Raw genomic sequence first — 24,809 nt, 5'->3', positions numbered from 1 at the left:
TCCTTCGCAGCTAAATTGCTGCGAAAATTTTGCAACTTCATCATCACCAATGAAAGCGGAAAGGGGAGAAATAGTTTCTGATTGGCATTAATAGGCTGGGAATAAGTACCCCGAACAAAAACATCTCACTGCAATTTTCTTTTACATACAAAATCAGCCAAATGTTATAGTCACTCTGCTTGTCTATACTTCTAATTCCTTAAAAAAATTCAAATTGCAACTATTTCATTTCTTCGCAACGCACGTATCATCAACGCTCTATGAATGATTTGTTCATTAGTTCAACGGCATCATCCATGAACTGCATGCATAATAACAACTACGTCAATCATAATACCTCATCGCATATTTACAAAAGCACGTCTCACGTAAACGTGTAACCCCGGAAATCAAACAATAAACAGACAAATTATAAATTAACAACCAAATAAACCTAGGCAAATATGACTATCTAAATTAAGGTAGTTTGAACATAAAGAAAGGTCCCTGGAAAGCACTAGAAAGAAGAATATATGGTCGTTAATCTGGTGAAGAGAAAGAGATCAAGAAGGACCATTGGAGAATTTGGTCTTGAAGGATCTCAAGTAAATAACATATCTGACTAGTTCAGTGGAAGCAAACAATGCCAATGTGCTTGAACCGACTCTGCATTTTTTCAAGAGAAGAGGACATATAGCTAAATTTCCCAGAAATAGTACCCACTTTAACAATTTATATATATTGATATACTGAACAAGAAAGCAATTTCACTCAAGCTACTTCATCCCACTTTTATCTCCCTCTAAATCCTACATCATATGGTGCAATGCAAATCAATATCATTTCAACTTTTAGAATTACAAGGCGGCATATATTTTCATATTTGTTATTCAAATGCAGTATATCAATTGAGAAATATGCAATGCACCTAAATCTATATGAAATATTCCTTATTTCGTCAATATCAAATGCAAACAACTCATTAAGATTAACGTCAGGAAGGCCAAATTCCTATGCATGTATGAAAAAAAAAAAAAACTTCACCTTTCCAAGCATCTTAAGTTCTCGCCCAACTGGTTCCAAGAACTTCAGGTCAACATGGATTGGCCAGACCTGTCCAAACAAGAAGGCAAAAGTTAAAACTGCACCTCTATGCCAAAAACAATATATTTCTAAAGAGCATTACTCCAAAAGAAAAAGATATACTTTTAAATATAATCTAAACGGGGGAAAACACATGGAAACACAATGTAATAGAAAGAAAGCTTGGCATCAGTGAACATAACAACATGCTTTTAGATTATAAAACAGAACAAATATACAGCGCTTCTTACCCATTTAGTAAGAACAAAAAAGATAGTTATTAAAACAAAAATTAACAAACAAATGATTTAAAAAAAACAAGAGCAGATTACACCAACGTCACTTCTATTTGCATTTCATATCTATAGAAAAAGACCTATTTTATAAATATGATCCACTTAAACAGGAAACTCAAAAAATAAATGAATAGAAATATTCTTATCATAGATTGCCACTAATAGAACAAAATCCCTTTCTATATCTTAAACACCATACTAGTATATAAATTACAATTTAATAGCTGTACAATAGTACAAAATAGAAAGTAATAATATATAAACGATAAAATTTTACGATAACATTCAAATAAAAATAAAATACACAATAACAAAATAATGAATAACGATTACATCAAAGAGCTAGATTGATAAATGCTATGAATGTGGTTGACATGCCAAGACCAATTAAAAGGAATTGGTTAAATTCAATTCAAGTAAACAAAGACACGTTGCTATTACATTTTGAATAAAAAATGCAGGAAAGACAAAGAAGAAATAATAATTCTGGCTATATTAATATCTGATAACACATGTTTTTCAACTGATGCTCATGCTCAGAAAATTGGTTATTTTGAAAGAAATGGAAGAGAAGCATCCTGGTTTCATGGATAGATTTGAAATAGATGTCCTTGCCAGTTCTGTGTTATTAGTGGCGAGCATTTGATAGACAATAAATATAAATATAATACAGTAGTAATTATGAGATAAATTGTTAAATTGTCATGTTAGGAAACTTTTTCAAACATAATATGTAATTATCAATATATCATAACAAAATTGAAGACATTAAAGGAAAAACTAAGATATATAATGCAGATGAGCATGCCATTTATGGAGCAAACCACATAGAGAATCCGATAGGACAAATGGTAATGATTGTAAAGTGTATTTCAAAGTTCTAAGGCGTATGCATCAATTGTAGCCCATTAGTTCAGCACCGTAAGCAACAGTCAAACTCCCCTATATGACATTAACAAAACAACTAAATCAAAGAGTAATGAGTTCAAAAACTCAAAGAAGAGCATTAACTGTGCGGCTATTTTGATTGAAGGAAGATATACAATGGTGAGCCAAAATACTTTCTGGACAAATCCCCAAATGTTAATACTTAATATGTTATCAGTGAAAAACAGTCAATCTAGGCAACGCATTAGTCCTTCTCGTTGTCTTCCCAAAGGACGCATGAAGCTTGATCGAGTACTTTCTGGCATTACCCATCAATCATTCACAGCTTCATTCCACACGAAGGGGAAAAGCTAGATGTTTTACAAGGGGACAAAAGTAAATAAAATATGCTCAGAGAGACAAGTAGTTGAATTCACATTTTTTTTCAGGCTCAACTTCTTAAAATATGAATGATCTTTATTTTGAGTACCTAATAAATTATTTTTTTCAATGTATTATAGAATTTTAGTTTAATTATCTGAAAAACAATATTTACTTATACTACTGTTGACTTCTTTAATTGATTCATGAGATGGTTTTAGACTTTCTTTTTAATCATAACATCTTTATACATATATCATTTCTCAACAATTCAGCTTGTATAACTAGTGTTTCAACATGGATAAAAAGGGGACTTGAACTACATTGTTTAAGTTACCAGGTAAACAAAGTGAAGAAATATATTTATTGGGTATTCAAAACAAAAAAGAAAAAAGTCTATTTTCAGTCCGCCCGTGGCAGTGCAAATTGATCCTAGTATAATATGGATTAACAGTGCACAATACAAAATTGAATTACATAGAGGACTCATCATCCATGTGTTAAGTTGAGTTATATGGAAACATTGTACTATCAATTGCTTTTGGGGAAGTCCTTTATAAAAGGAGTGATTGAAAATCCGAAAAAAAAATCATCAATAAGGTTAAAAGGAAAGAATTGAATGTGATAAGAAGCAAAAAAACAGCAGATTAGGCATAGCTAAAACGATTGCAAAAGCTGAAGAGGCAGAGGAAGAGAAAGAAGAGAACCTGAAGGCCAAGTAATTGGAGAGGCATTTTCTGACCAGGTACGAGGCAGTCGGGACCAGCTGCTTCCACTATGGCCTCATCACCCAATCCACTCCCTATAGGGTCTGGATGCTGAGAAATCACAGCAATTCCCAAAAATATGAATAAAGGGTTATTGAAACGCAACGACGAGAAGTGAAAAAACAAAGAAAGAGAGTGAGAGAGACCCTCATGACGGAGACGGCGTAATCCGTGACGGGTGTTTGGGAAACGCGAAGAAGTGGAGAGAGGTGAATTTTGGGGAGGGGTTTCGCGGTTGAAGAAGACGCTCGCCATGGCACGTCCTTTTGGAACGAAGCGCCACTTCCTCCTTTCTTCGACATTTCCACGCCACTACACTTTCTTCTTCACTATCTCTTCCTCCTCTGCTAGTCTGATACGCTCTTCACACTCACACCTCATGTGATAAATGAAACTATCACAGACACAAATATATGATTTTCAATTTTATCTTCTTAGATCTTAAAATAAGTAAACAACTTGCATAACCGCCACCAAATTAGGTTAAGTTTATCGAGAAAATTATTATTTACAATTTTTTTAATAATTAACTAAAGATGGTTGGATGTACAGTCTTGAACGAAAATAATGTCATATTGATCTTTTGTCTAAACATTTTAGGCAAGAAAAAAAACATTATTTTTAAATTAATAAATTAGTTTCTAAAATTATTATTTTCTAGCATCTTAGTAATAAAATGTAATTTTATATACATACAAAACTTTTTAACTTTGTCAGTTTAATAGTTTTTATTTTCACTTAAACATGGAGAGTTGTGTAAAATATTGAAATAAAATCTTATTTATGATAAATTTCATCTTAAATAGGTCATAACATTTTTATATTTTGTAATATTAGCTTTCAAACTTTGAAGATTTATGTATATACTTAGGTTAAAATATTATAGATATTCGACACATTATAATTAGAATACCTAGTTTGAGATATTCAACTAATAATGCATGATATTGTTTTGTTTAATAAAGTCCTATGAATTTTGAATAGATGAATATTACACGTTTTTATAAAATCAAATGGTCTTATTAGACTTCAGACATTCGAGTCTTTTGGATTGTCAGTTTCTTATAAGCTTAGATGTTCTCGGTTTGATTGAATTGTACATGTACAAAATACTACAACAATTATGTCAGTTCGAATCTTTGTCAATTATAATAAACGTTAGCCTATTTAAAGTCTTACCTGGATTGGTTATTTATATTATTTCTAAATTTACCTTTTCGTTGTTGACCTAATCAAGATTCAATTACTTGATAACTACGCTACTTGAGTTAATAAAGATTAATAAATTATTTATGAAGTTACTTGACTTGTCATAGTGTTGATTTTTGAATATTGCACTAAAGTGTTGAGTAAGAATTTTTTTTAAAATAAATATAAATAATAAGAAAGTTTTTTTTTCTTTACCTATTGTAATGCATTTAGGTCTTTATTGATGGCAATGAGTGGAATTAGCAAGATGATGAGGCCGAAATGAGTAGGGAGCAACAAGAGAAGACCATAATGGAGGCCAAAGAGCAACGACAATGAATAAGATCAAAATCTTTGTTATACACCTACATACATTTGTAAATTCTTATACACAACACATATACCACACTCATTGAGTTGAATGCTTCATGAACAATATTATATTGTTCTTCAATAACAAATACAATTGTATTCTCAAACCTCCATTAATTTCTACTTTCATTATAAATCAATCATTATTTTATTGGTAGAACATTAGTTACTTTGCACTCACATGTGATATATTTGATCATAAGCATAATTTCAATTTTAACTACCAACTACTTTGGATATACAGGTTATATTCTATGGTTCGAACTCTCAAGTTAATTTTAAACTCATACTTAACATAGTCATTGTCCAAATTTTGATTGTAAAAATTATTTTTTTGATAGGTGTAATATCCTCGTATAGATCAATCATCCACACTTTAAAAATGTTTTATTTGAACTTCAAATCTTATAATTTGTGGTTTATATTAAAAAAAATTTAACCAAGGGTGAAACTATTTGCTATTTAGTATATGTTTGTTTTAAAATATTTTAACTATATAACCAAAAAACTCTAAGATAATTTCTTCTACTCTTCTTCCTTATCTACTTAAAAACATTCACCCACGTACTAAAGATAGCTCTTGTCTATTACTAACACTGACACAATTTGTTTTTTTTTCTCTCTCCATCATTTTTATCTCTTTGCTTTCACATCTGTCTTTACGTTTATACATTTATATATTCATATTATTTACAAAACAAGATGCAAAAGCATAGTTAATATTGTAATGGCTTGGAGTGTTTCTAACTCTCCTTACTATTGATGTATTGTTGGTAGTGTTCTAATGATTTGCAATGTTCTAGCCCTCTATCTAGTGATGTTGTTGTTGACTATAATTGTGTGTACACTATTATGATTTTAAATTATAATTTTGTACAAAATAATATATAATAATTTCTTTAATATTTGAAGTGTGTATTTTCTATAATACACTATGTTCTTACTATCACATAGAGAAGAGGAGAATATTCTTATTGATGTGGTTTATGGGAGAAGATTTTGATTTTGATTTAATTTCAATGATATTTTAATTTCAATAATTTATATTAGATGAATTAAGTTTAGTAAAGTGGTGAGAAAATGATGAATTTTATAAATTTAGATTTGATTAAATATTGATAAGGAATTAATTTTATTTTTTACAACTGTATGTTTGATGATACACTGATCTGAGTATAATCTCAATTTTATATAGATCAATCATCCACACTTGGAAAAATGTTTTATCAACACTTTAAATCTTATAATTTGTGGTTTATATTAAAAAAAATTTATATAGATCAATCATCCACACTTGGAAAAATGTTTTATCAACACTTTAAATCTTATAATTTGTGGTTTATATTAAAAAAAATCAACTAAAGGTAAAGTATTTGCTATTTAGTATCCCTTAATTTTAAAATATTTTAACTATTTAAATAACAATATAAAATATTGAAGTTTCTACTGTTAACACTTTCCCGATTTCTCATTTGTTTTTTCTATTAAAAAAAGTAAAAGAAAAAGTCGCGTAAATAGATTGTTAACGTAGAGAAACTCATTGATTTCTTTGATATTTTAGAAGAACCATTTCTTCTTTGAATGCAACTTTGGAGTAGGCCTAGCATTGAGAACAATTGAAGTAAACACATGGAGAAATCAAGTAGTTAGAGTATGAGAATTTTGTAGAGCAAAGTCATGAGAAAAATAGGGATAAAATATCAATCTAAAACAGGAATATCAGCTTCAAAGAGAAGAAATCAACAGTTACATCAAAAGGAAAATCAATACAATTAACTGAGACATGTTGATGGGCGTTCCAAATCAACAACAGGAAAATCTCCAACCCCTTTGATCGGAGATCCAGATTAGGGGAGTAATCATCAATGGTGGGCTACATCGAACATGTTTGCAGCATTGCTTGAAGGCAACGTTGCCCTATTGTACAAGTAAATTACCAGCCCTTTCATATGATTCGTACATAACCCCCATGCCAGGGAGAACCAGCTCCTCACAAAAATTAGTGTCAAACCAAACCTGCCCTAGTTTTACTATAAAATTCCCCCAATCAGGCACCTACTACTTCTTGTGCCATAAACACAAAGGTCACTAGAATCTGTTTCCAGAAGGAAAAAAGTTATCCGTATTTCTCTCTGTAAGTGAAAAAAAAATACAAGAAAGTATTTCATTAAACATTCTTAATCTGCAGACATTGCTAACAACGTCTAACTGATTATCCAACTGCACTTTTAAGTTACATTAATCACTGCTTTCTTCAACTTGCGGAGTATCCAACTGAGAAAATAGAGAGGAAAAAGAAATTAAGTGGGAAAGAAAGAAACCAATAAATAATGGCACCAAAATGGCGAGGGGCACATATAATCCTTCACCGCCGATCCAATTCACAGTCCCAGTTCAGGCTGAAAAGTAATTTGACTAAGCTGTGACCATATCCACCCCATTCTGTGCAGCTGCATCTGTCAGTCTTTTCCAATTCAATTCCCGCTGCTCTTCTAAATCTTTTGCTTTAGCCTGCCTCTCTGCATACTGTCTCTGACATTCTTCAAATAATTCTGCGTCCATTTCTATGAACATTTTCTGAACGTTCACGGTCAGCCCGTGAACAGCCTGGTTCCAATGACTCTGGATATTTTTCTCCAGTGCTTCAAATATTATGGGTAATACTACAGTCCTGTTTTGGGCAATTAAGCTGACAATGTGCTCATTATTCCACAAAAAGAGAGTTCGTTCTGCAACCTGCATTGCAAGGTATGCTTAAGCATAGGGTTCTGAAGGATTATATAAAGCTAAAAGCATCAATAGACAAGGAATTACAAAACAAAAAATAAATAATAGAGATTTAAAGCAATCAGGATTCTCACTTCCGTATTTTTGATTATGACTGGAAAGATAAGATTTGTAAGAGATGATTACAGAATCAAATCAAACAAATATAAATAAACAAAAAAAAATTACGTGAAGACATTCTGGATCCTGTAATAAAAGACCATAATTATAGCACCTTAATGGAAGAATTATTCGAAGATCACCTTAAACATTCTTAAGGTAAGAAAACCACATCCTGGCAAATGTACACTATTATACTATCCACAAGCACTAGATGGTCATGGTCAAGACCCTGTTATCATTTGCTTAAGCTTAAATTATCATTAATGAATGACCAAGATCGCATTTGGAATCTTGAACACAAACATATGGAGCTTGGAATCTTGAAACAGGAGAACGGTGTCACTCCTTCCTCCCTGTCTTCAGTTTTACAAAGTAACGCCCAAGTTTTACATCCCAGGATGAAACAAGTGCATTGAAGGGAACTACAAAGAAGTTTATAATAATAAACACCCCCACGGCTTTCTTATAGTTTCTGTGAAACTTATATTATTGCCAAGCTGCAATACCAAATGGCATGAAAGATATCCATAGAAATGCTGTTAAATCAAATTCTTTCTCCCTGACAATATTCAAAGAAATCTAAAAGGTCATCCTAATTTCATGCTTTTTGTAGATTATATAATTTTGACTGAGAAATCATGGAAAATAATTAACATTCAGCTTGAACTTTGGAGGCAGACCAAATGTTCCTATTTTAAATATAGGGATCTGTAATACAAATGAGGAGGGTAAACCCTAGCACAACAGTAAAGTTGTACCTTGGTGACCAATTGGTCGTGGGCTCAAATTATAACATATGGTAATGAATGTTGGGTTTTAAAGAGATAACCTTAGAGAAAGGTGGGAGGAGCAGAAATGAAAATGTTACAGATACATATATAGAGATGCAAGAAACAACAAGATGTATATAAGAGAAAAGATTTGTGTAGCGCCGATAAAGGAACTTGTAAACTATAGACACTTTTCCTAGGGACAACATTCTACATCAATAGCTTTTCAGCTGGAGACAAGATACAATGCACTAAAAGTATTATCTGCACATTAAAGACATGCTGATATTGCAGCTTAGTGATCCCAGTGAAAACGAGAAGGACACAACCTTTTAAGCCAAGAGGTCAAAGCAATACACAAGGTAATAATTCTGAACAGATACTTACTAGTTTAGTAAAAAATAATTATAATACAAATTATGGCTTAAACACAAAGGACTCGCTTCAACTCATCTCCGATAAATAAGAGCTAAATTTCACTAAAACAGAAAAAAGACAAAGGAAGGAAGGAAATAAAGAAGGTCAACAGAGCTAGAGTTTGCTGAAGGTTTGATTAAAGAAGCTTAGGTAAAACTTCTCTCAAATTTATGATTCAGAGGTCCGATTAATTGCATTTAGGTCAAGCTGTGAAACTAGGTAGCATTTTTTATAATAAAGAAAATTCGAGGATATTTGCCAAATGTAAAGAGTTTTAAGTGGGCAACAGAGGATCGAAGCTAAAGCAAATGTTATTTAATTTAAGCCAAAACAACATTGCCAAATGCCACCCAAGCATTTGTAAGAAACCAAGAGGCAATAGTTCCAAAATTCCATTTAATGTTTAATCAAATGAAAATGCATGGTTGTCATAATTGTTATAATTAGCACTACCTTGTTGGGAACAACGAAAATGAAGGAAAAAGATGAGTTGAAGGATAATTTATCCTTTGCATCCACATTTATTGACTCAATTGGAAAGTCCTCCTGATCTAACAAATTATCTATTTTACCTTGACTTAACAACATAAATTGCATTAGGCCACTAACAATTCAAATCCAGTGTTGAGTTTGGCAGTTTAGAAGTCACACACAAATCATATGAACATATTACTAAATGGCTTTAAAACAAATTATCTGATAAATAAACTCACGTTAGATTTTCTTTTGTGTGTGTATCAATTTGTTCCTCAAGGATTCAGAATTTCAGCATTCTGATTCAAATTTTAGAATGAGCGACGAAAATGAGTGCTCATAACTAACAAGTAATAAGGATGACTTTAATGAAGTGAAAGTAGATTAGCTTACTATGAATAATTAACCCTAAACAACCAGCTCCGCAAAAATAAAAGTTCAGTTTCACCATTTAGTTCCGTTGCCATTCTTAATAAATCTGAACATGAACCTCACCAAAATAATAATAACAATATGATTGTAACATTAAGGGGGGAGAAAACAAAACTATAACTCAAGATTTCTTAAATAATGCACAAATGAAACCACAAACTTACTAAGTTATTAAACAGAAAATTTACTACAATCACATTGTAAGCCATTAACCATTTTTTTTCTGACAATAAAGAAAAACACATTTCTTTTTCTAATCTGAGATTTTTAACCACTTTCTAGATCTAGAGGTATCCTCCATTGAAATCAATCTTGTTCAAGTCAGAAACATCCACAACATCATGAGGCTGGCACTCCAGAATGAATTTTTTACATAACCAATTTGGCTTGGGGAAATCAAGTATATAAGACTTTTACTGGTCTTTAAACCATTTGAAAGATACAGCACATAATTACGAGTTCCATAAAGTAAAATGGCTATGAAATGATCATCAATTGAACCTCAATTCTGACTGACTTTGCTAATTCAACTTTAAGCTTAAAATCAAGGCAAAAATGAATTTATAACCTCAGTATGTGAGAAAATTATATGCCTTTTCTTGAACTTGAATTGACTTAACTCAACCCTGAAAGATATCTCATCAGATGAGTATTTCCTAAATCTTTATGAGCCATACTTTTACAATATCTATAGTTAATGTAAGATCTCAATACATCCCCTCTCCCAATGCCCAAAATTGCACATGTAGAGCATGGCAATTATCAGATTGGTAGTCTTTTAATGCACTAGGAAAGCTACAAGGCCATTTAGAGCTATTTTTTTTTTTATATTGCACAATGAAATCTATAGGGCTGGGTAGATTCCACTTAAAAAGTTGCAGGGCCAGGGTGTCATTTAATATTTTCCTCCTTGCTCCTCGCTCCTATCATACCATATCTACATTCCTTTACCCTCTTAGAATTATAACTACTAATACCATCTTGAACTATAGTTGGGGCTAATTCAATCCCAAAAGCAAATTCATGAGATGAGGATTGCCCAAGCCTGGAAATATTCTGCCCATATCTCTTAGTTGACATGGGATCTTGACTTATGAATAGCTATTTTACTATTTCTACTTCTACATGCTAGGGGTTTACATTGCTAGAAAATCTTGGTTTTTTTCCCATCAACCAACACATCATTAAGCTGCAAATTGAAAAGGCACAACTAAATTATCCAAAAAAACTAGGGGGAATAAATGGATTAAGAGTGTAGTTTAGGACCAAAAAGATGCGACAGTTTAGTTACTAATCTAGTACCTAGGGCTGAACCTTGCATTAACCTTATAGTTATACCATATATAGCCTCAGATTAGATGTATCTTCATAAACAAAGAAACAGTTGAACAAATTGCACATTCATAACCCGGCTAACCAAAGTAAAGGAAACGTTGAAAAAAGGCTTGCATCAGCAAACGTGATGAAAAACAATTCCACACGAACCTGAAAGTGAGAACTATTGAGGCAGCGAGCAACCTGTCTAAAAAGAGGGACCATGCAGCGTTGGAATTCCGCAGCTTGCGTGGCCTCCAGCACCTCCTCCAGTTCCCCAAGAAAGAGAACCTCCTTCTGGCAATTAGTTACGGGCCAATACTTCAACAAGCCCCTAATAACTGCATCCGCGAGCTTGAAATCCTTCTCCACAAACTGCGCAATGCAATACGACAACTGCTGGTGATACACCCCAACCGGCTTGGGCTTATGCAGAGGCAGAAGCGCCCTCGATAGAAACAGCTTATGTTCTTCTTTCATCGGCAGAGCAAAGCCATTGATAATGCTCCCCAGAATCTCAAGAAGCTCCCCAATACCGCTATGCCGCTCCGTCTCATATATAAACCGAAAAAATATGTTGTTAATGGCCTTCCTGATAAAGGGGCGATGAACCATGAATTTCCCGTACACGCGATGTAATATGGTTTTTAAGTACTCACGTTCACGGGGGTCCTCAGAGTCAAACAAATCAAGCAGTTTGAGGACAAAAGAATGATCAATGTACCGTTTCGCAACCTTTGTGTCAGTATCAGAGGAAACGATGTATCTGAGAAGAAGCTCGTAGACAAGCTGAAGGTGCGGCCATGCAGGATCGAGGCACGGCTCCTCTTCCTCCGGATCGGTGGCTTCCTGTCCGGTGTTCTCGTGCGCCGCCGGCGGGAGGCACCGGAAGATATTGACGGACACCATTTTGATCATCTCCTCCTGGCAAATCTCCGTTATCCTCCCCGAACCCGATTGGATGAAATCCACGAGCTCCATCAGCGTCTGCCTCTTGATTTCCTTCTCGCGAATGTTCTTCAGCGTGTCCGAGAAGTCCAGCAGGTGGCAGCATATCTGAAGCTTACGGATGAACAGGGTCTGCCGCTCCGACACAGGCACGTCGCGGAACAGCGGCAGCGGCTCTATGGTCCCCGGAGGCGGCGGCACCACCACCGCCGGAGCATCGGCCGTCGCCGGCGAACCGAAGGCGGACGGATCGTTCGGGTCCGTCTTGGAGGGCTTCTTCTGCCCTCCCTTCATGATTCGCTTAAACATTTTTGGGGAACGATGGAAGAAACCCTAACCCTAGGCTAACGAATTCGGAAGAAGCTCCTTCCCAATCCGCTCATGCAGCTTGGCCTCCAACGATTTTCGCATCACAGCGAGAGCGAAGGACGATGGATCTGACAACCGCGCTCCGGGAGGATCAAAGTGGCGAATTAGCGGAATGGCTGTGGTTCGTCGATCGGCGATGCGTTCCGGCGAGTGAATATATGGCAGAGGGAGAGAGAGAGAGAGATAGTGAGATAGTGAGTTTATAATGAGAACTAAAATGAGAATGAGAATTGCATAAGGTCAGAGAAAGGAAAGTGAAGAATTGTGTTGTGGATTACGATAATGGATTTGATAATGTTAGAAGAAAAAAGGAGTCTTTGAGATTGAGTTTAGAGCCATTTCTACATTTTTAATCATCCTACATGCCAATTCAAATATTGAATTCAAGTTCAGCTTTTTCGATTAGATAGGATTGTATCGTTGTTTTTTTTTTTTTTTTTTTTCTCACTTTTATATATGTTTCTCACTCTATGCATCTTACACTATACATTTCTTTTTTTTTTTTTTTTCAATGAACACCTTCCATTAACTTACTTTCTGCTAATTCCGGTGAAAACCATTAAAATATTGTCACAAACAAATTGTTATACTCTCCATAAATCTTAAAATATATTATGCTAATGTTATTGAAATTTTTTGTCATAATTATGTTAAAAATAAACTTAAGATACTATTTGATTAGTTCAGTTGATGAACTCATTGTGATTCATCTACTATGAAAGATTTAGAAAGTATATATGAGATATTAATGGACGAATTTTACATTAACCGTGAAAGCTTTGCTCCTATAAATATATGTTTTCAATTTGGTGCGGATTTAATTTTCAAAAATTAAAACAATTTTTCAATTTCTTTATTTTAGTTAAAATTTCTTCTAAAACTCACTTTGATGAATTTGGTACAAAAATTAAATTCAATATATTGATCACTAATTATTTACATTTGCTTGATGATTTTTATTTTATCAATAATAAAAAATTAATTGAACAAAATGTGTATTTGGGATGTCCAAATCCTTTTTCAAACAAAAAAAAACTAAAAATACAAACATAGAGATTATTTAACTCATGCAAGGCAAAACTGAAAAAAAAATGTTGTCTATATCTCTTACAAACAAAAAATCCATTCAGTTATAATATCTCTGCACCTATTACTTCACTTCAATTGTATTGAAATATGTCTTACAAAAGATGACATTTAACTTGACTTCCACAGATATCATAAGAGTTGTCACTTGTTGTTTAGACCATTTGATGTGACTTACTAGATTCTTTTTTTCCCCTGTTTTTATCTGTATTTGTACCTGCATATATTAAACACAAACAAAAAAACATTCCCTCTGAATCAACATATGACTTTTATCCATTCAATTTTAGTATCTCTGCATTTATTACCCAACTCCAGTTGTACTAAACCATGCCTTACAAAAGATGACATTTAGCTTGACTTCCACAGATATTAAAAGAGTTGTCACTTGCTCTTTAAACCATTTGATGTGACTTACAAGGTTATTTTTCTTCATGTCTTTGTCTGTATTTGTACCTACATATATTAAACACAAATAAGAAAACATTCACTCTGAATCAATATATGATTTTTATGCACTGAGTTGGACTTAAACACCAATCAGAATATGATAGTTTTACTTTAAAAGTTTTGTTTGTTTACCAGGTTCAGACATTTAATTAAACTGAACAGAAAATCTCTTTTGTATCAACCTTCTTTGACCTAAAAATAATGTTTCTTTATTTTCACATCTTACAAATCATGATTATCAAAACATTTCTCTAAATCATTTTTTTTTTAATTGTTGTAATTCAAACTATTGAGAGTGTTGTATGGGTACCACGTGTTGTAAAGTGCTAATTTCAACCTATTTACTACACATATCTCACATTTTACCTGTACATTTTCTCAGTGATAAAATTTATTGTACTAAGAATAGGACAAGAGTGACTAGAGTTAGCAATAAAATAACACTATTATGATGGTAATGTAAAATACAAATTATAACGAGGTCCGTGTTAAACGATAATAAATCATAATTAAGATTAATTAGGGATGCTGAAGACAAAAAATAAAGGACACCAGTTTTGATAATTCGAGGTGTTTGTAATATAGTTTTATTTGTGTTTTCTTAAAAAAAGAAAGATAGTTCGAATAAAATATAAATTAAACATGTATATGCAGTTTGATTTTATTCAACTTGAGTATAATGCCACACAGAAGAAAATATATGACATTAAATTTAAACAAAAAATTTGTAATTTGTTTAGCTTTCATTAGGCAGTTTTAAAATTCTTTTAATTTGCAAAAGTAAGGTATAATTTAATAATATAATTATTATAATGATGTATTATTGTTACATAACTAATATTTCTTTTTTCATTATGTTGGAAACATTTTATTTAAGAAATAAACCACAATTTTATCATTTAAACATCTATCAGTTTAGACATTTAAACTTAATAATTAATTAAATATTAGTGTCTTAATTAATAATTATGTGTATTAGTTTGAGAATATAAATTAGTTTTTTCTTTGTGATAATGTGAGAAAGAAAAATTATTTAAGGTTATATTATGAGGTTTTAATTTGTTTTCTTTTTTAGTATCAATGTGTCATAAATTTGAAGATATTTTTTGCAATTTTTATTTGGAATGGTTTTATAAGATTTACACTTTCATTTTTTATTTGATTTTTTAGTTTTTTTACTTGATTGTTGATATTTTGAAATCAGAAAAAAAAATGATCTAAGGTGGTAAATATTTTATGATACTCTAGTAATGAATTTTTAAAATTCATACCATAAACATATGATTTTATATATATGATCCTTGCAATATCCTATCCTAATAAAGGTGATAAATGAATATAGATAACCAATTACAATGTAATTTAGTTAATCTATCTGTATTTATATTACATTAAACCAAAGTACGTGAAAATTGCATTGTGCAAAAATTACACGTGTATATATAATTCATCACATTTCACAAGGTTTAAGTATTAATACTCATGTATGTGCAATAAAGGTTATCTTTTCACCATCAAATTTCACTACTAATGAATTATACTCATGTATGTACATCCACCTAATAAAATAAACTCATTAACTAAACTTTGTGCTCATTTTTTCCTACTGTTGGATGGTCATTACAAAAATAAAACTTCCATTTCACGTAGTTTAACATCATTTAGATACTATTTCACAATATTGATGGGAGTGTAAAAAAATAACTTTAAATATATTTTTAAAGAAAAAATGAAAATAAAAAATAATGAGGTATAATGTAAAATAAATGTTGAAAAAATTTCTGATATTAAAATATAACTAAAACAAAAATATCACATATATAATAGTTTGACAAAACCGATCAATTCGACCCGTTTTGACATGCTCAATCAACCCGTTTTAATCTATTCCATTTTACTATGTAAAAAATGAAGTGATCCGTCATTAGATAATAAAAAAAAATTATTTAAATTATAATACAATATTCTTTTTATTTATTAATCAATTAAAAGAACATTAAAATTTAAATAGAAAAAAAAACATAACAAGTTAAAAGACATATATTACTAACAAGATAAATTATATTAGTAACATAAATGAAGTGATAGTAATTTACAATGTTTCTTATAAGTGTAATGTATAAAATATATATTCAAAAATAATAGTATCAATATTGAAAATTTATAATTAAGGAATTATATAAGACTGAAGCGAGTTTATATATATTCTAATTTGTGTATAATAGTGTATTTTTATAACTGTAAAGGTAATGTTTTTTTTTTTTATGTATGGGAAGTAAGTTATTTTTTATATATTATAAAAACTTAAATGGACAAGAGATTGTATTACGTATAAAGAAGTATTTAATTGGGAAAAATACTTACAAGAATTTTAAAAAGAAAATCATGAATTAAAATTAGCATATACATATAACTTTTTTATTAATTTTAAAAAATATTGTTTTAATTTGTATATAAGTTAGTTTTTTTATTTTAAAATTTTGTTGCTTTTTTGTTAAATATGTTTTTTATTCATTAACTTTAGGTGAAAATTAAAATTAGGTTCTCTTCGAAAATATTGTTCAATATAGACTTTCAAATACTGAAATGCGTGGATAACCAAATTTTATTAAGTTTATTTTGTGTTTTAAATGTGTTTCACGGTAACATTTGAGTTGTTTATACCATTTGATATATTTTCGCTTCAATATTAGTTAATAAATGCATTTGAAATCTCAAATAAACTTAATAAGATCTTATTAAAAAGACACACATCTCTAAAGTTATGAACTAAATTTTACCTAAATTTTAAAAAATAAGATTAATTTTAATTTTCATTTAAAATTAAGGACAAAAACATATGTAACATTTATTTTTGAAACAAATTATAAATATGTTTTTCTTTACATTATTATATTATACAAAATCAGGTTAAATTGTCACGCTTTTATATGATTTTTTACACGGTTGGTTCTTGTTAAAAAAAATAAAAAATTAAATCATTGGAATGTCTTTGTTTTTTTTCCAAAATCTCAATTAAGTTATCATATTTTAAGTCATTTTAAATGTATCCTTATTTTTTAAGATGTGTTTCAAATTGGTATTTTTGTTAGTGTAACACTCACGACGTTAATTTTATGTCACATGTTAACTCTTGATTATTTTAAATTTTTTAATTAAAAAAATGTCAGGTCTTAGCTATTATTTTTTTTTTAAAATTCTATCACTTATCAACATAACAAATAGAGAGACCAAATCGAGATTTTTCGTAATAATAATGACACGTGAGTCGAAACAGAATCTTAATTTGACAATGACATTTTTTTAAATTAAAATAAAAAAAAAGAAAAATAGAAAAACAAGAAACTGACACATGATAAAATCCTAATTTGATACGTGAAAGTTATTTAAAAGAAATAAAATAATAATAAATAATAAACAAAAATCAGGATATGTAATATGAAACTAATGTCTTAATATTGCATTAAAAAGAATTCAAATTAAAACATATTTAGAAAAATGAAAATCAAGAGGGATTAAAATTTGAAGGCCCAATTAAAATTTTGGAAAAACAAATCGAATTAATAATAAATTTAAATCTTCTTCTCAAGTGGGATCATAAGATCATATGCTTTGTGTTTTGAAAGTTTAAGGACAGAGATGATAATGATCCAACTGCGATCGTGACCTACCATTTTTGGCAACCTGAGAGTTAGCATAAAAACGAGTACTGACATGTAGGATCATAAAAGTTTTATTACAAATTAAAATAAATTTAACCAAAAAAATGTGTCTCTCACAAAAAAGATATATTTAATGTTAAAAAAACTGAAACAAAAAATCATGAGAAGCATGTCCCCCTATTTCATGGAAAATGAGGGAAGTAGTGAATAAAATAAAGATATGAAATTGAAAGGATGTAATGATCGAATTTTGAATAAATGTTGTAATGAAATGAGAGGAAAGGGAAGTTTGATGGAAGGAAGGTGCGTTTGGTTGGGAGAAATGCCGACCGAAATAGGTTATAATTGCTTCAGTGCTATTCTTTGCAAATTGAAATTGCAACTTTATTCATTCATTCACATTATTATTTCATCCACATAATTGCATTTTGCATATTCTATCTCATGGTAATTTATTTCCAGATCACATTGTCTTTTGTAATTAGTTATTAATTATGACTGCAAAAAAATATTTCTCTTCCCCATTTTTTGTAAATCTAAATTATTAATTTACATATGTTGATAATGTAAAATATTTTATGTAGATATTTAGTAAAAACTACCACAGTACCACTTCATAAGAAAAGGTTTTTACTTTTTCTTGGGAAATTAAAATAATCACATTTTTTATTATTAAATATTTTAGATTAATAATATTCATAAATTAAATTGTTTACTAAATTCACATCGACGAAAAAAATTCTTTTCATCTTAACTGGCCAGGTCATGCAGTTTAATTATCGTTCAATGAAACGTCATATAAAATTCTCAATTGATTAGTTTTTTTTTTTATTTGTTTAAATATGGTTTTGGTCCAATAATGACATTATTGTTATTTTCTTCTAATTATTATTAGTCTTTTAAATTCATGACATTCTAAATATAGAAAAGGTTAGAAATATTAATGACATAACAATGTTTAATTTAATATTTGTCACATAAATTTAATTAAATTTAAGAGACACATAGAGAGACTCGATACCACCAGTCATAAATAAACACGTATAAAAAATTAATATACTCTTTTTAAATTAATACCTTAAGGGAATTAAGTATTTATTAAAATTTTAAACCATTCATTAAATTAATGATTTTACTAATAAGAACCTTTCTTGACAAAATGTTACATTTTAATATTAATAAATGAATAATATTTAAACAAACATTCAGATAGAGAAGTGAAAACAATCCTTAGGAAACATAGTGAGAGATAAATAATTCATAGAGAATTATTTTTTATGTTTTTGCACTTTTCATTGGAAGCAAATCTTTTAGAGTCAACTACTTATTTTAAAATCATATTTGAACGTCAATAAAAATTTACCAAACAGTTATAAAATATAATTTAACAAACAACAATTCCATTTTCTTGTTAAGTGCTCGAAAATCTTTCACAATATTTTACACGCTAATTTTTACTATTTTCTCGCAAAATATTTTACTCTTGTGTTCAAAACTTCACCATATACTTCCACATTATATATACTCATAAAAAATTGACAATTTTCCTTCACCGAACTTTTGTAACTCTCTTAACATGTCAACAATATTCTTGTAAATCTCTTGCCTTTTCCCTAAATGTTTTCTTTTGATGTTTCTTCACATTTCCTGAATACCCTTCATTAATAATTCATTAGTATAGTTCATTTACCACAACAAAATTTTTAAATAATAACTAATTTGAGTGATTAAAAATTGTTAGTTTTATTAGTAAAAATAAAAAATTTTAATTGGTCGTCAAATTAATTTTTAATTAATTAGAAACTAATTTTTTTATAATTAAATTTAATGATCAATTTATAAACTAACTCCTTTTATAGTCAAAATCTGATAGCTAAATATTAGAAATCAATACTTATTTTTTATCGGTAAATATATAGATAATAGGACACTTTGGGGTGTCTTAACCCATATACAAAAATTTACATAATTATCCTATACATAATATTTTTTTGACATCGCAAATAGCTTTATATTATAACGTCAAAATCTACTCATGTCATTCTTGTGCTAACAAAGCATTTTGATTAGAAACAACACCTTTTTTTCTATTTCAAAGGTGATCTTCCTTTGTGATCAATGTGCTCTCATGCTTTCCACCTTATCATGTGTGACTTTATCTAAGGATGGAAAAAATACTCGTGTTCACGGGTATCCGTAGATAAAATATGTTGCGTACAGTTGGTACCCACAAGTATTTGTTACTTGCGAATAGCAAGTATTTTAATACCCGTTTATAAACGGGTTAGGTGCAGGTATCTTACTATCTGTACTCGCGGGTACCCTTTACCCGCAAAAAATTAAAATTAAAATTAAAATTATGTTTTATTAAGTTAGATTAAATTAAAATTAAATTTTAATTTATTTTTTATTAGATTAAATTTAACTTAAATTTATATTTAATTTAATTTTACATTTTTTTGTAATTTTATTTAATTTTAATTTTAAAATTTATAAAATATATATTTTTAAATATTTGCGAGTATCCACCCGTACTCGCGGATTTTTAAATACCCACAAATATTTTTTAAATAGGCAGGTAACCTACACATGTAGCAAGGTAGGTAGCGAGTGCATTTTTTTTGTGTGGATCGGATTGTAGGTAGGCACTATCCGTGTTGAAAATATTTTATTATAATTTAAAAAATAAATAATAAAAATAAAAATTCTACCGTTACTAAAGTTTTCATATTCTTATGGGTTAATGTGATTTATGGTTAACGACTATATTTTTTATTATAATTTACTTTGTGTCTACCTTTTCTACTTATAAATACCACCTAGGTGCATGGAGAAAGACACAACAAAACAACCACAAACACTAGAGTTTTCTTCGAAGTGTTTTTCTTTCCTTCTCAACATTATCTTTAAGACATTGATGTTCATAAGGTTTGGGGATCCTTCGCTGCACTCGATTGATTTGACGGGTTATTGTATCTTGAGAGAGAAATGCATATGATTTGAAAAACATAATATTTGTATTACTATGTATAGTGGGGACATTTTTTCTCTTAAGGATAACATCATGCGTGTCTCAACCCAGGTTTCTTCTATTCTTTCCTCATTTATTTATTTTTTATTGTTATTATAATTGTTGGATCTCTGATTAATATTTGTTGATTATATATATATATATATATATATATATATATATATATATATATGCATCATTTTAAGGATTTTAGAAACCAATTTAAAGACCTATTATAATTTTTTATTTATATTAATTACTATTTTAGTATCTTATAATTTTTTATTTTATATATTAATATATAAATTGATCACTATAATTATTAATATTTTTTTTGTTATTAAAATTTATAGTTAATAGATAATTTTCTTGTAATTATTATTCCTCGTAATACCATTACAAATGTATCACGTTATACCAAAAAGGTCTAATGCCATTTTGTTGTTATTTCATCATAACATTGTCCAGCTTTGCTTCTTTAAAATGTGCTCAATGTGTTGAAGATTGTTCAATAATCAAATCTATTTAACAAATAAATTTACTATCACACTGTTTTGCTTAATGAATTGAGTTATTAGCGTTTACAGGTTCAAACGAACTAACCTAGATTCCTTGACAAGGGAAGTCACTTAGGTTTTGTTCACTAGCGTTTCTGACTTATTACTTACTAAAAGGAATGTTCATGATATACACGTAAACGTTTATTGTTGACAAAACATTCTGGTTTGTGGTACGTAGGGGTTGACATGATTGAATGAATGAATTCTCGTGAACACAGTCACGAATGACGAAAAGGGTTTGGTCCCACCCACGTTATGTTTCTGGATCAATATTCATCTTTGGCACGTACCAGTCTTCACCACTACTATCTTCATGTGGCTGTGAATTAAGGTTGCTCTACCAAGGCCATTCCACTTTGTCTTCGTCACCTTTTCCTCTGTCACGCCGATAGGTATATGTATATATACAAAGAGAGATACGTATGTGGTTCTCGTTCACTACTGTATTTCGTTTTGGTTTGAAATGACATATAATCTTATTTATTCATGGACCACGTGTTAAAACAAATCTTAAGGATTCAACGAATGCCAAATCAATGTGGATGCATTTGTTAATGGGGTATACATTTTTGCGGCAGCAATTAGTTATATACTAATAAATTACAAGAATTGGAAAAGCAAGGAGATTGAAGACCTAAAAGTGAATATAAAATTAATTAGTTCAACTTTATCTTCATAAGATGAATGTAATGTAGTTATCAAGTGGTCCACTTGTGGGTCTCTTTTGATGAGGAACACAATAATTAAAAACATAACTTTATGACTTTAATGTAATTGTATATATTTATGGTGGAAATAGTTAACAATGTCATGTTTAGATTGGTTGAGATCATATGATCTGTAATGTAACTAAACAGTAACTTGTGAGAACTGAAAGAGTGAGATGAATAAATTTGAATCATGTAATTTTTTTGTGATCTCTTGTGCTTGTCATTAAATGCGTGTATATATATTATATAAAAAAACTATTGTATATGATTCAAAATTAGTCTTGTTTCTACCAAAACTTATGCTTCTTGAGGAACTTTTGAAAGGTAAATATTGAGGGGAATTTTAAAGATGTAATAATTATCCTGAAATCTTACGATAACTTCTCCCTTTTCACCCATATAAATTTGGCGTGAGAGAAAAATATTAACATGCAGTTCTTTCCTCTGATGAAAATGCTCTAAGTATTAACGCTTCTTATACCATTTACTAATTCTACAGAACCAAACTTATTAATGTACAACAAAAAGCCATGCATTTACTGCAACTAAACTTAAACACATTCTTTCTATATAGTTTTTCTCTGGTTCCTTGAGTGTCCTTCTATTTCAACCAGAACATCGAACACCATTCTTTGTAATCTCCGTCTCATTCTCTGTTGTTTCATGTTCCGTTCTAAACTTTCTATAGATATCCCCTTTGTAAAATTTTCTTGTCCTCAGCGCCAAGATGAACGAGGCTAAACACGCAACCAACGTTGAAGCTGTGATTATGATAAAAGCCATTCTGTAGCATTGCACTCCTACGCAAGTTAAGTCCTTCCCTGCTTCTCTCGTGAGTCCTTTGGCCTTCAACTGTTTCAGAGCCTCTTTATCATACAAAACACCAGCCACTTTCACGTTTAGAATGTAAGATCCAACAGGGCTTGCCGCGCCTCCTAAGTTGTATAACGTGGAGTAGTATTTAAGGCCAAATATTTCTGATATAATTGCAAACATCAGTGGCCATTGAGCTCCAAAACAAAACCCAATAATCACCGAAGACAAGTAGAGAGAGTTTGGGATGCCAAGGGCTATCAGAATATGCCCCACACAAGAGAGAAGCAAAACTAGAGTGACCATGTAGGGACGAGGGACTTTGTATTTGGCTAAGAGGACTTCAGAGGCATAACCAGCAGCTACTCTTCCTAGGTAGTTCCATATGCTCACCAAGGACACAAAGGTTGTCGTGCTTTTACTCGGGTAACCCAATGAGTGTCCAATCTGTCCTAGATTGTCTATGGCTGTTAATGTTCCGCCAGCACCGAACGTTGTTGCAACGAACAAAGTCAGCATGTCCACACTGAAAAGTGCTTGCAAAATGGTGTAGTCTTCTCCCCTCTTAGGGGGTTGAGTATGTTCCTAAAACATGAACTTTTCTCATGTGAACTTGTGGTGTTTGGTAGCCCTTCTTGGTCGATGATTTGAGGTGGAGTAACTTCAGTGACTACTTTCAACTCGGGTGCTGAATCGGTCAAACCTTGCGTTTTGGCTTTTAAATGGTTTACCTCCTCTCTGAATACCACAGCGAGTGGGAGAAGAAGAAAGGAGAGAACAACAAGGCCATCGACTGTGTACTCAATCCTTGAGAAACTAAGCTTGTTTTGTACGAGGATCAAAACCATGAGAAACCCTGCAAGGAAAAGTGAAATATATAGAAGGTGGTAGAAAACTCTGTTGTTCTTAGGCTGGTGGACTGTGTTGAATATCCGAATTGTTGGAAGGAAAAGGAAGGAAACAGCGGCAGGGAGCCACGCAATGAGTAAGATAAGGGCCTGAGGGTTGTGATCACCGTAGAAGGCATGGTAGAGCTGTGTGATGATGGCACCACTTAGACCAACGTAACCTTTGAGTAGGCCTAAAAGACTACCTCGGCTTCCTGGGAAGTTCTTCACACATGTGACCAAAGCACCAGTGTTGGCAAAGGTTTGAGAATTTGCGCCGATGCAAATGTAGAGACACATTTTCCAAAGCTGGGGCTTGGCAATGCGGCCAGAGACTGCAAGCCATATCATGAAGTAGCCAAAGAAGTTCATAAGAACCCCTATTGAGAGTACCACCCAGGGTGGTGTTACCTCGTTGACCAACCCAGATATGACTCCAACGTTGGCACCTAGGTCTTTGAAGAAGCTGATCAAGTTTAGAGTGGACTGGTCGTACCCCAAAGAGGTTTTAACCTCGTTAGAGTATGCTCCGAACATATAGGTTGCCCCAGCAACAGACATGATAAGTAAAGATGCAAACAGCATGAACCAACGCCCGGTGATAACATGGTAGCCCAAACTCTTCATTCCTCCTCTCAACTCTGCCACCACCATTTTTCACTTCTGTTGTATTATGGGATCAAACACTTTGATTGAAGTGAGATGAGGCTACACAGAACCACGAATATATATACAGACAGAAACTATAGCGATTTCGACCAATGTGGTTAATCTGTAGAGATTAGGACGAGGCACGTGTTCCAAAAAAGAAATTGTAATATAGGGATGAATGTATATGGATTGAGTGGGGTGTGGGAAGATTGGTTTTGTTTCCCTATATGTGAGGAAAAAAAAGTTGCACACGGAAGAAATGATTATAGTTTGACGCGGTGGTTTTTGGAAATAAAGGGCGGTGGAATGAGGGGAAGGATGTTATGAGGTATTTGAGGAAAAGAAAAAGATGGGATAATAATTTTGTGGTAAGTACAATTATATGAATGGAGAAAGGGACTAGCACTGAGCGTGGTGGTCCTAAGAAGCCACTA

The 24,809-nt window shown here is 31.3% G+C and overlaps 2 protein-coding genes and 1 pseudogene across 3 annotated transcripts; all 3 read right to left on the bottom strand.

Moving 5' to 3' along the window:
* Nucleotides 1–62: 62 nt before the first annotated feature.
* On the bottom strand, nt 63–3,803 carry LOC114187192. Of its 2 annotated transcripts, none has more exons than XM_028075364.1 (4): nt 3,520–3,803; nt 3,314–3,424; nt 1,024–1,092; nt 63–301 (listed from the first exon to the last, which is right to left on the bottom strand). In XM_028075364.1, exons 1-4 carry the CDS (start codon nt 3,673–3,675, stop codon nt 251–253), a joined length of 387 nt encoding a protein of 128 aa, XP_027931165.1. In that variant the 5' UTR covers nt 3,676–3,803; the 3' UTR covers nt 63–250. The 2 variants fall into 2 exon arrangements, with proteins under 2 accessions (XP_027931165.1, XP_027931175.1); XM_028075374.1 differs by lacking the exon at nt 63–301 and adding an exon at nt 344–645.
* Nucleotides 3,804–6,633: 2,830 nt separating this feature from the next.
* LOC114184986 (serine/threonine protein phosphatase 2A 57 kDa regulatory subunit B' beta isoform) lies at nt 6,634–12,926 on the bottom strand. The gene is made up of 2 exons (XM_028072442.1): nt 11,401–12,926; nt 6,634–7,669 (listed from the first exon to the last, which is right to left on the bottom strand). The coding sequence occupies exons 1-2, from the start codon at nt 12,484–12,486 to the stop codon at nt 7,349–7,351; spliced, it is 1,407 nt and encodes a 468-aa protein (XP_027928243.1). The 5' UTR covers nt 12,487–12,926; the 3' UTR covers nt 6,634–7,348.
* A 9,417-nt stretch (nt 12,927–22,343) lies between these two features.
* Nucleotides 22,344–24,809, bottom strand: LOC114176794 (annotated as a pseudogene).

Source organism: Vigna unguiculata, chromosome 1, assembly GCF_004118075.2.
Source record: "Vigna unguiculata cultivar IT97K-499-35 chromosome 1, ASM411807v1, whole genome shotgun sequence".
NCBI classification, from domain to species: Eukaryota; Viridiplantae; Streptophyta; class Magnoliopsida; order Fabales; family Fabaceae; genus Vigna; species Vigna unguiculata.
Note: the sequence above shows the minus strand (reverse complement) of the source record. Positions and strands in the feature narration are given on the sequence as shown.

Coding starts and splice junctions, on each gene's coding strand:
- LOC114187192 (XM_028075364.1), bottom strand. CDS start 3,675: ATGTCGAAGAAAGGAGGAAGTGGCGCTTCGTTCCAAAAGGACGTGCCA. Junction 3,425..3,519: donor ACGCCGTCTCCGTCATGAGG/GTCTCTCTCACT, acceptor GTGATTTCTCAG/CATCCAGACCCTATAGGGAG. Junction 302..1,023: donor AACTTAAGATGCTTGGAAAG/GTGAAGTTTTTT, acceptor TTATGCATGCAG/TTCATGGATGATGCCGTTGA.
- LOC114184986 (XM_028072442.1), bottom strand. CDS start 12,486: ATGTTTAAGCGAATCATGAAGGGAGGGCAGAAGAAGCCCTCCAAGACG. Junction 7,670..11,400: donor TCAATAGTTCTCACTTTCAG/GTTCGTGTGGAA, acceptor CTTGCAATGCAG/GTTGCAGAACGAACTCTCTT.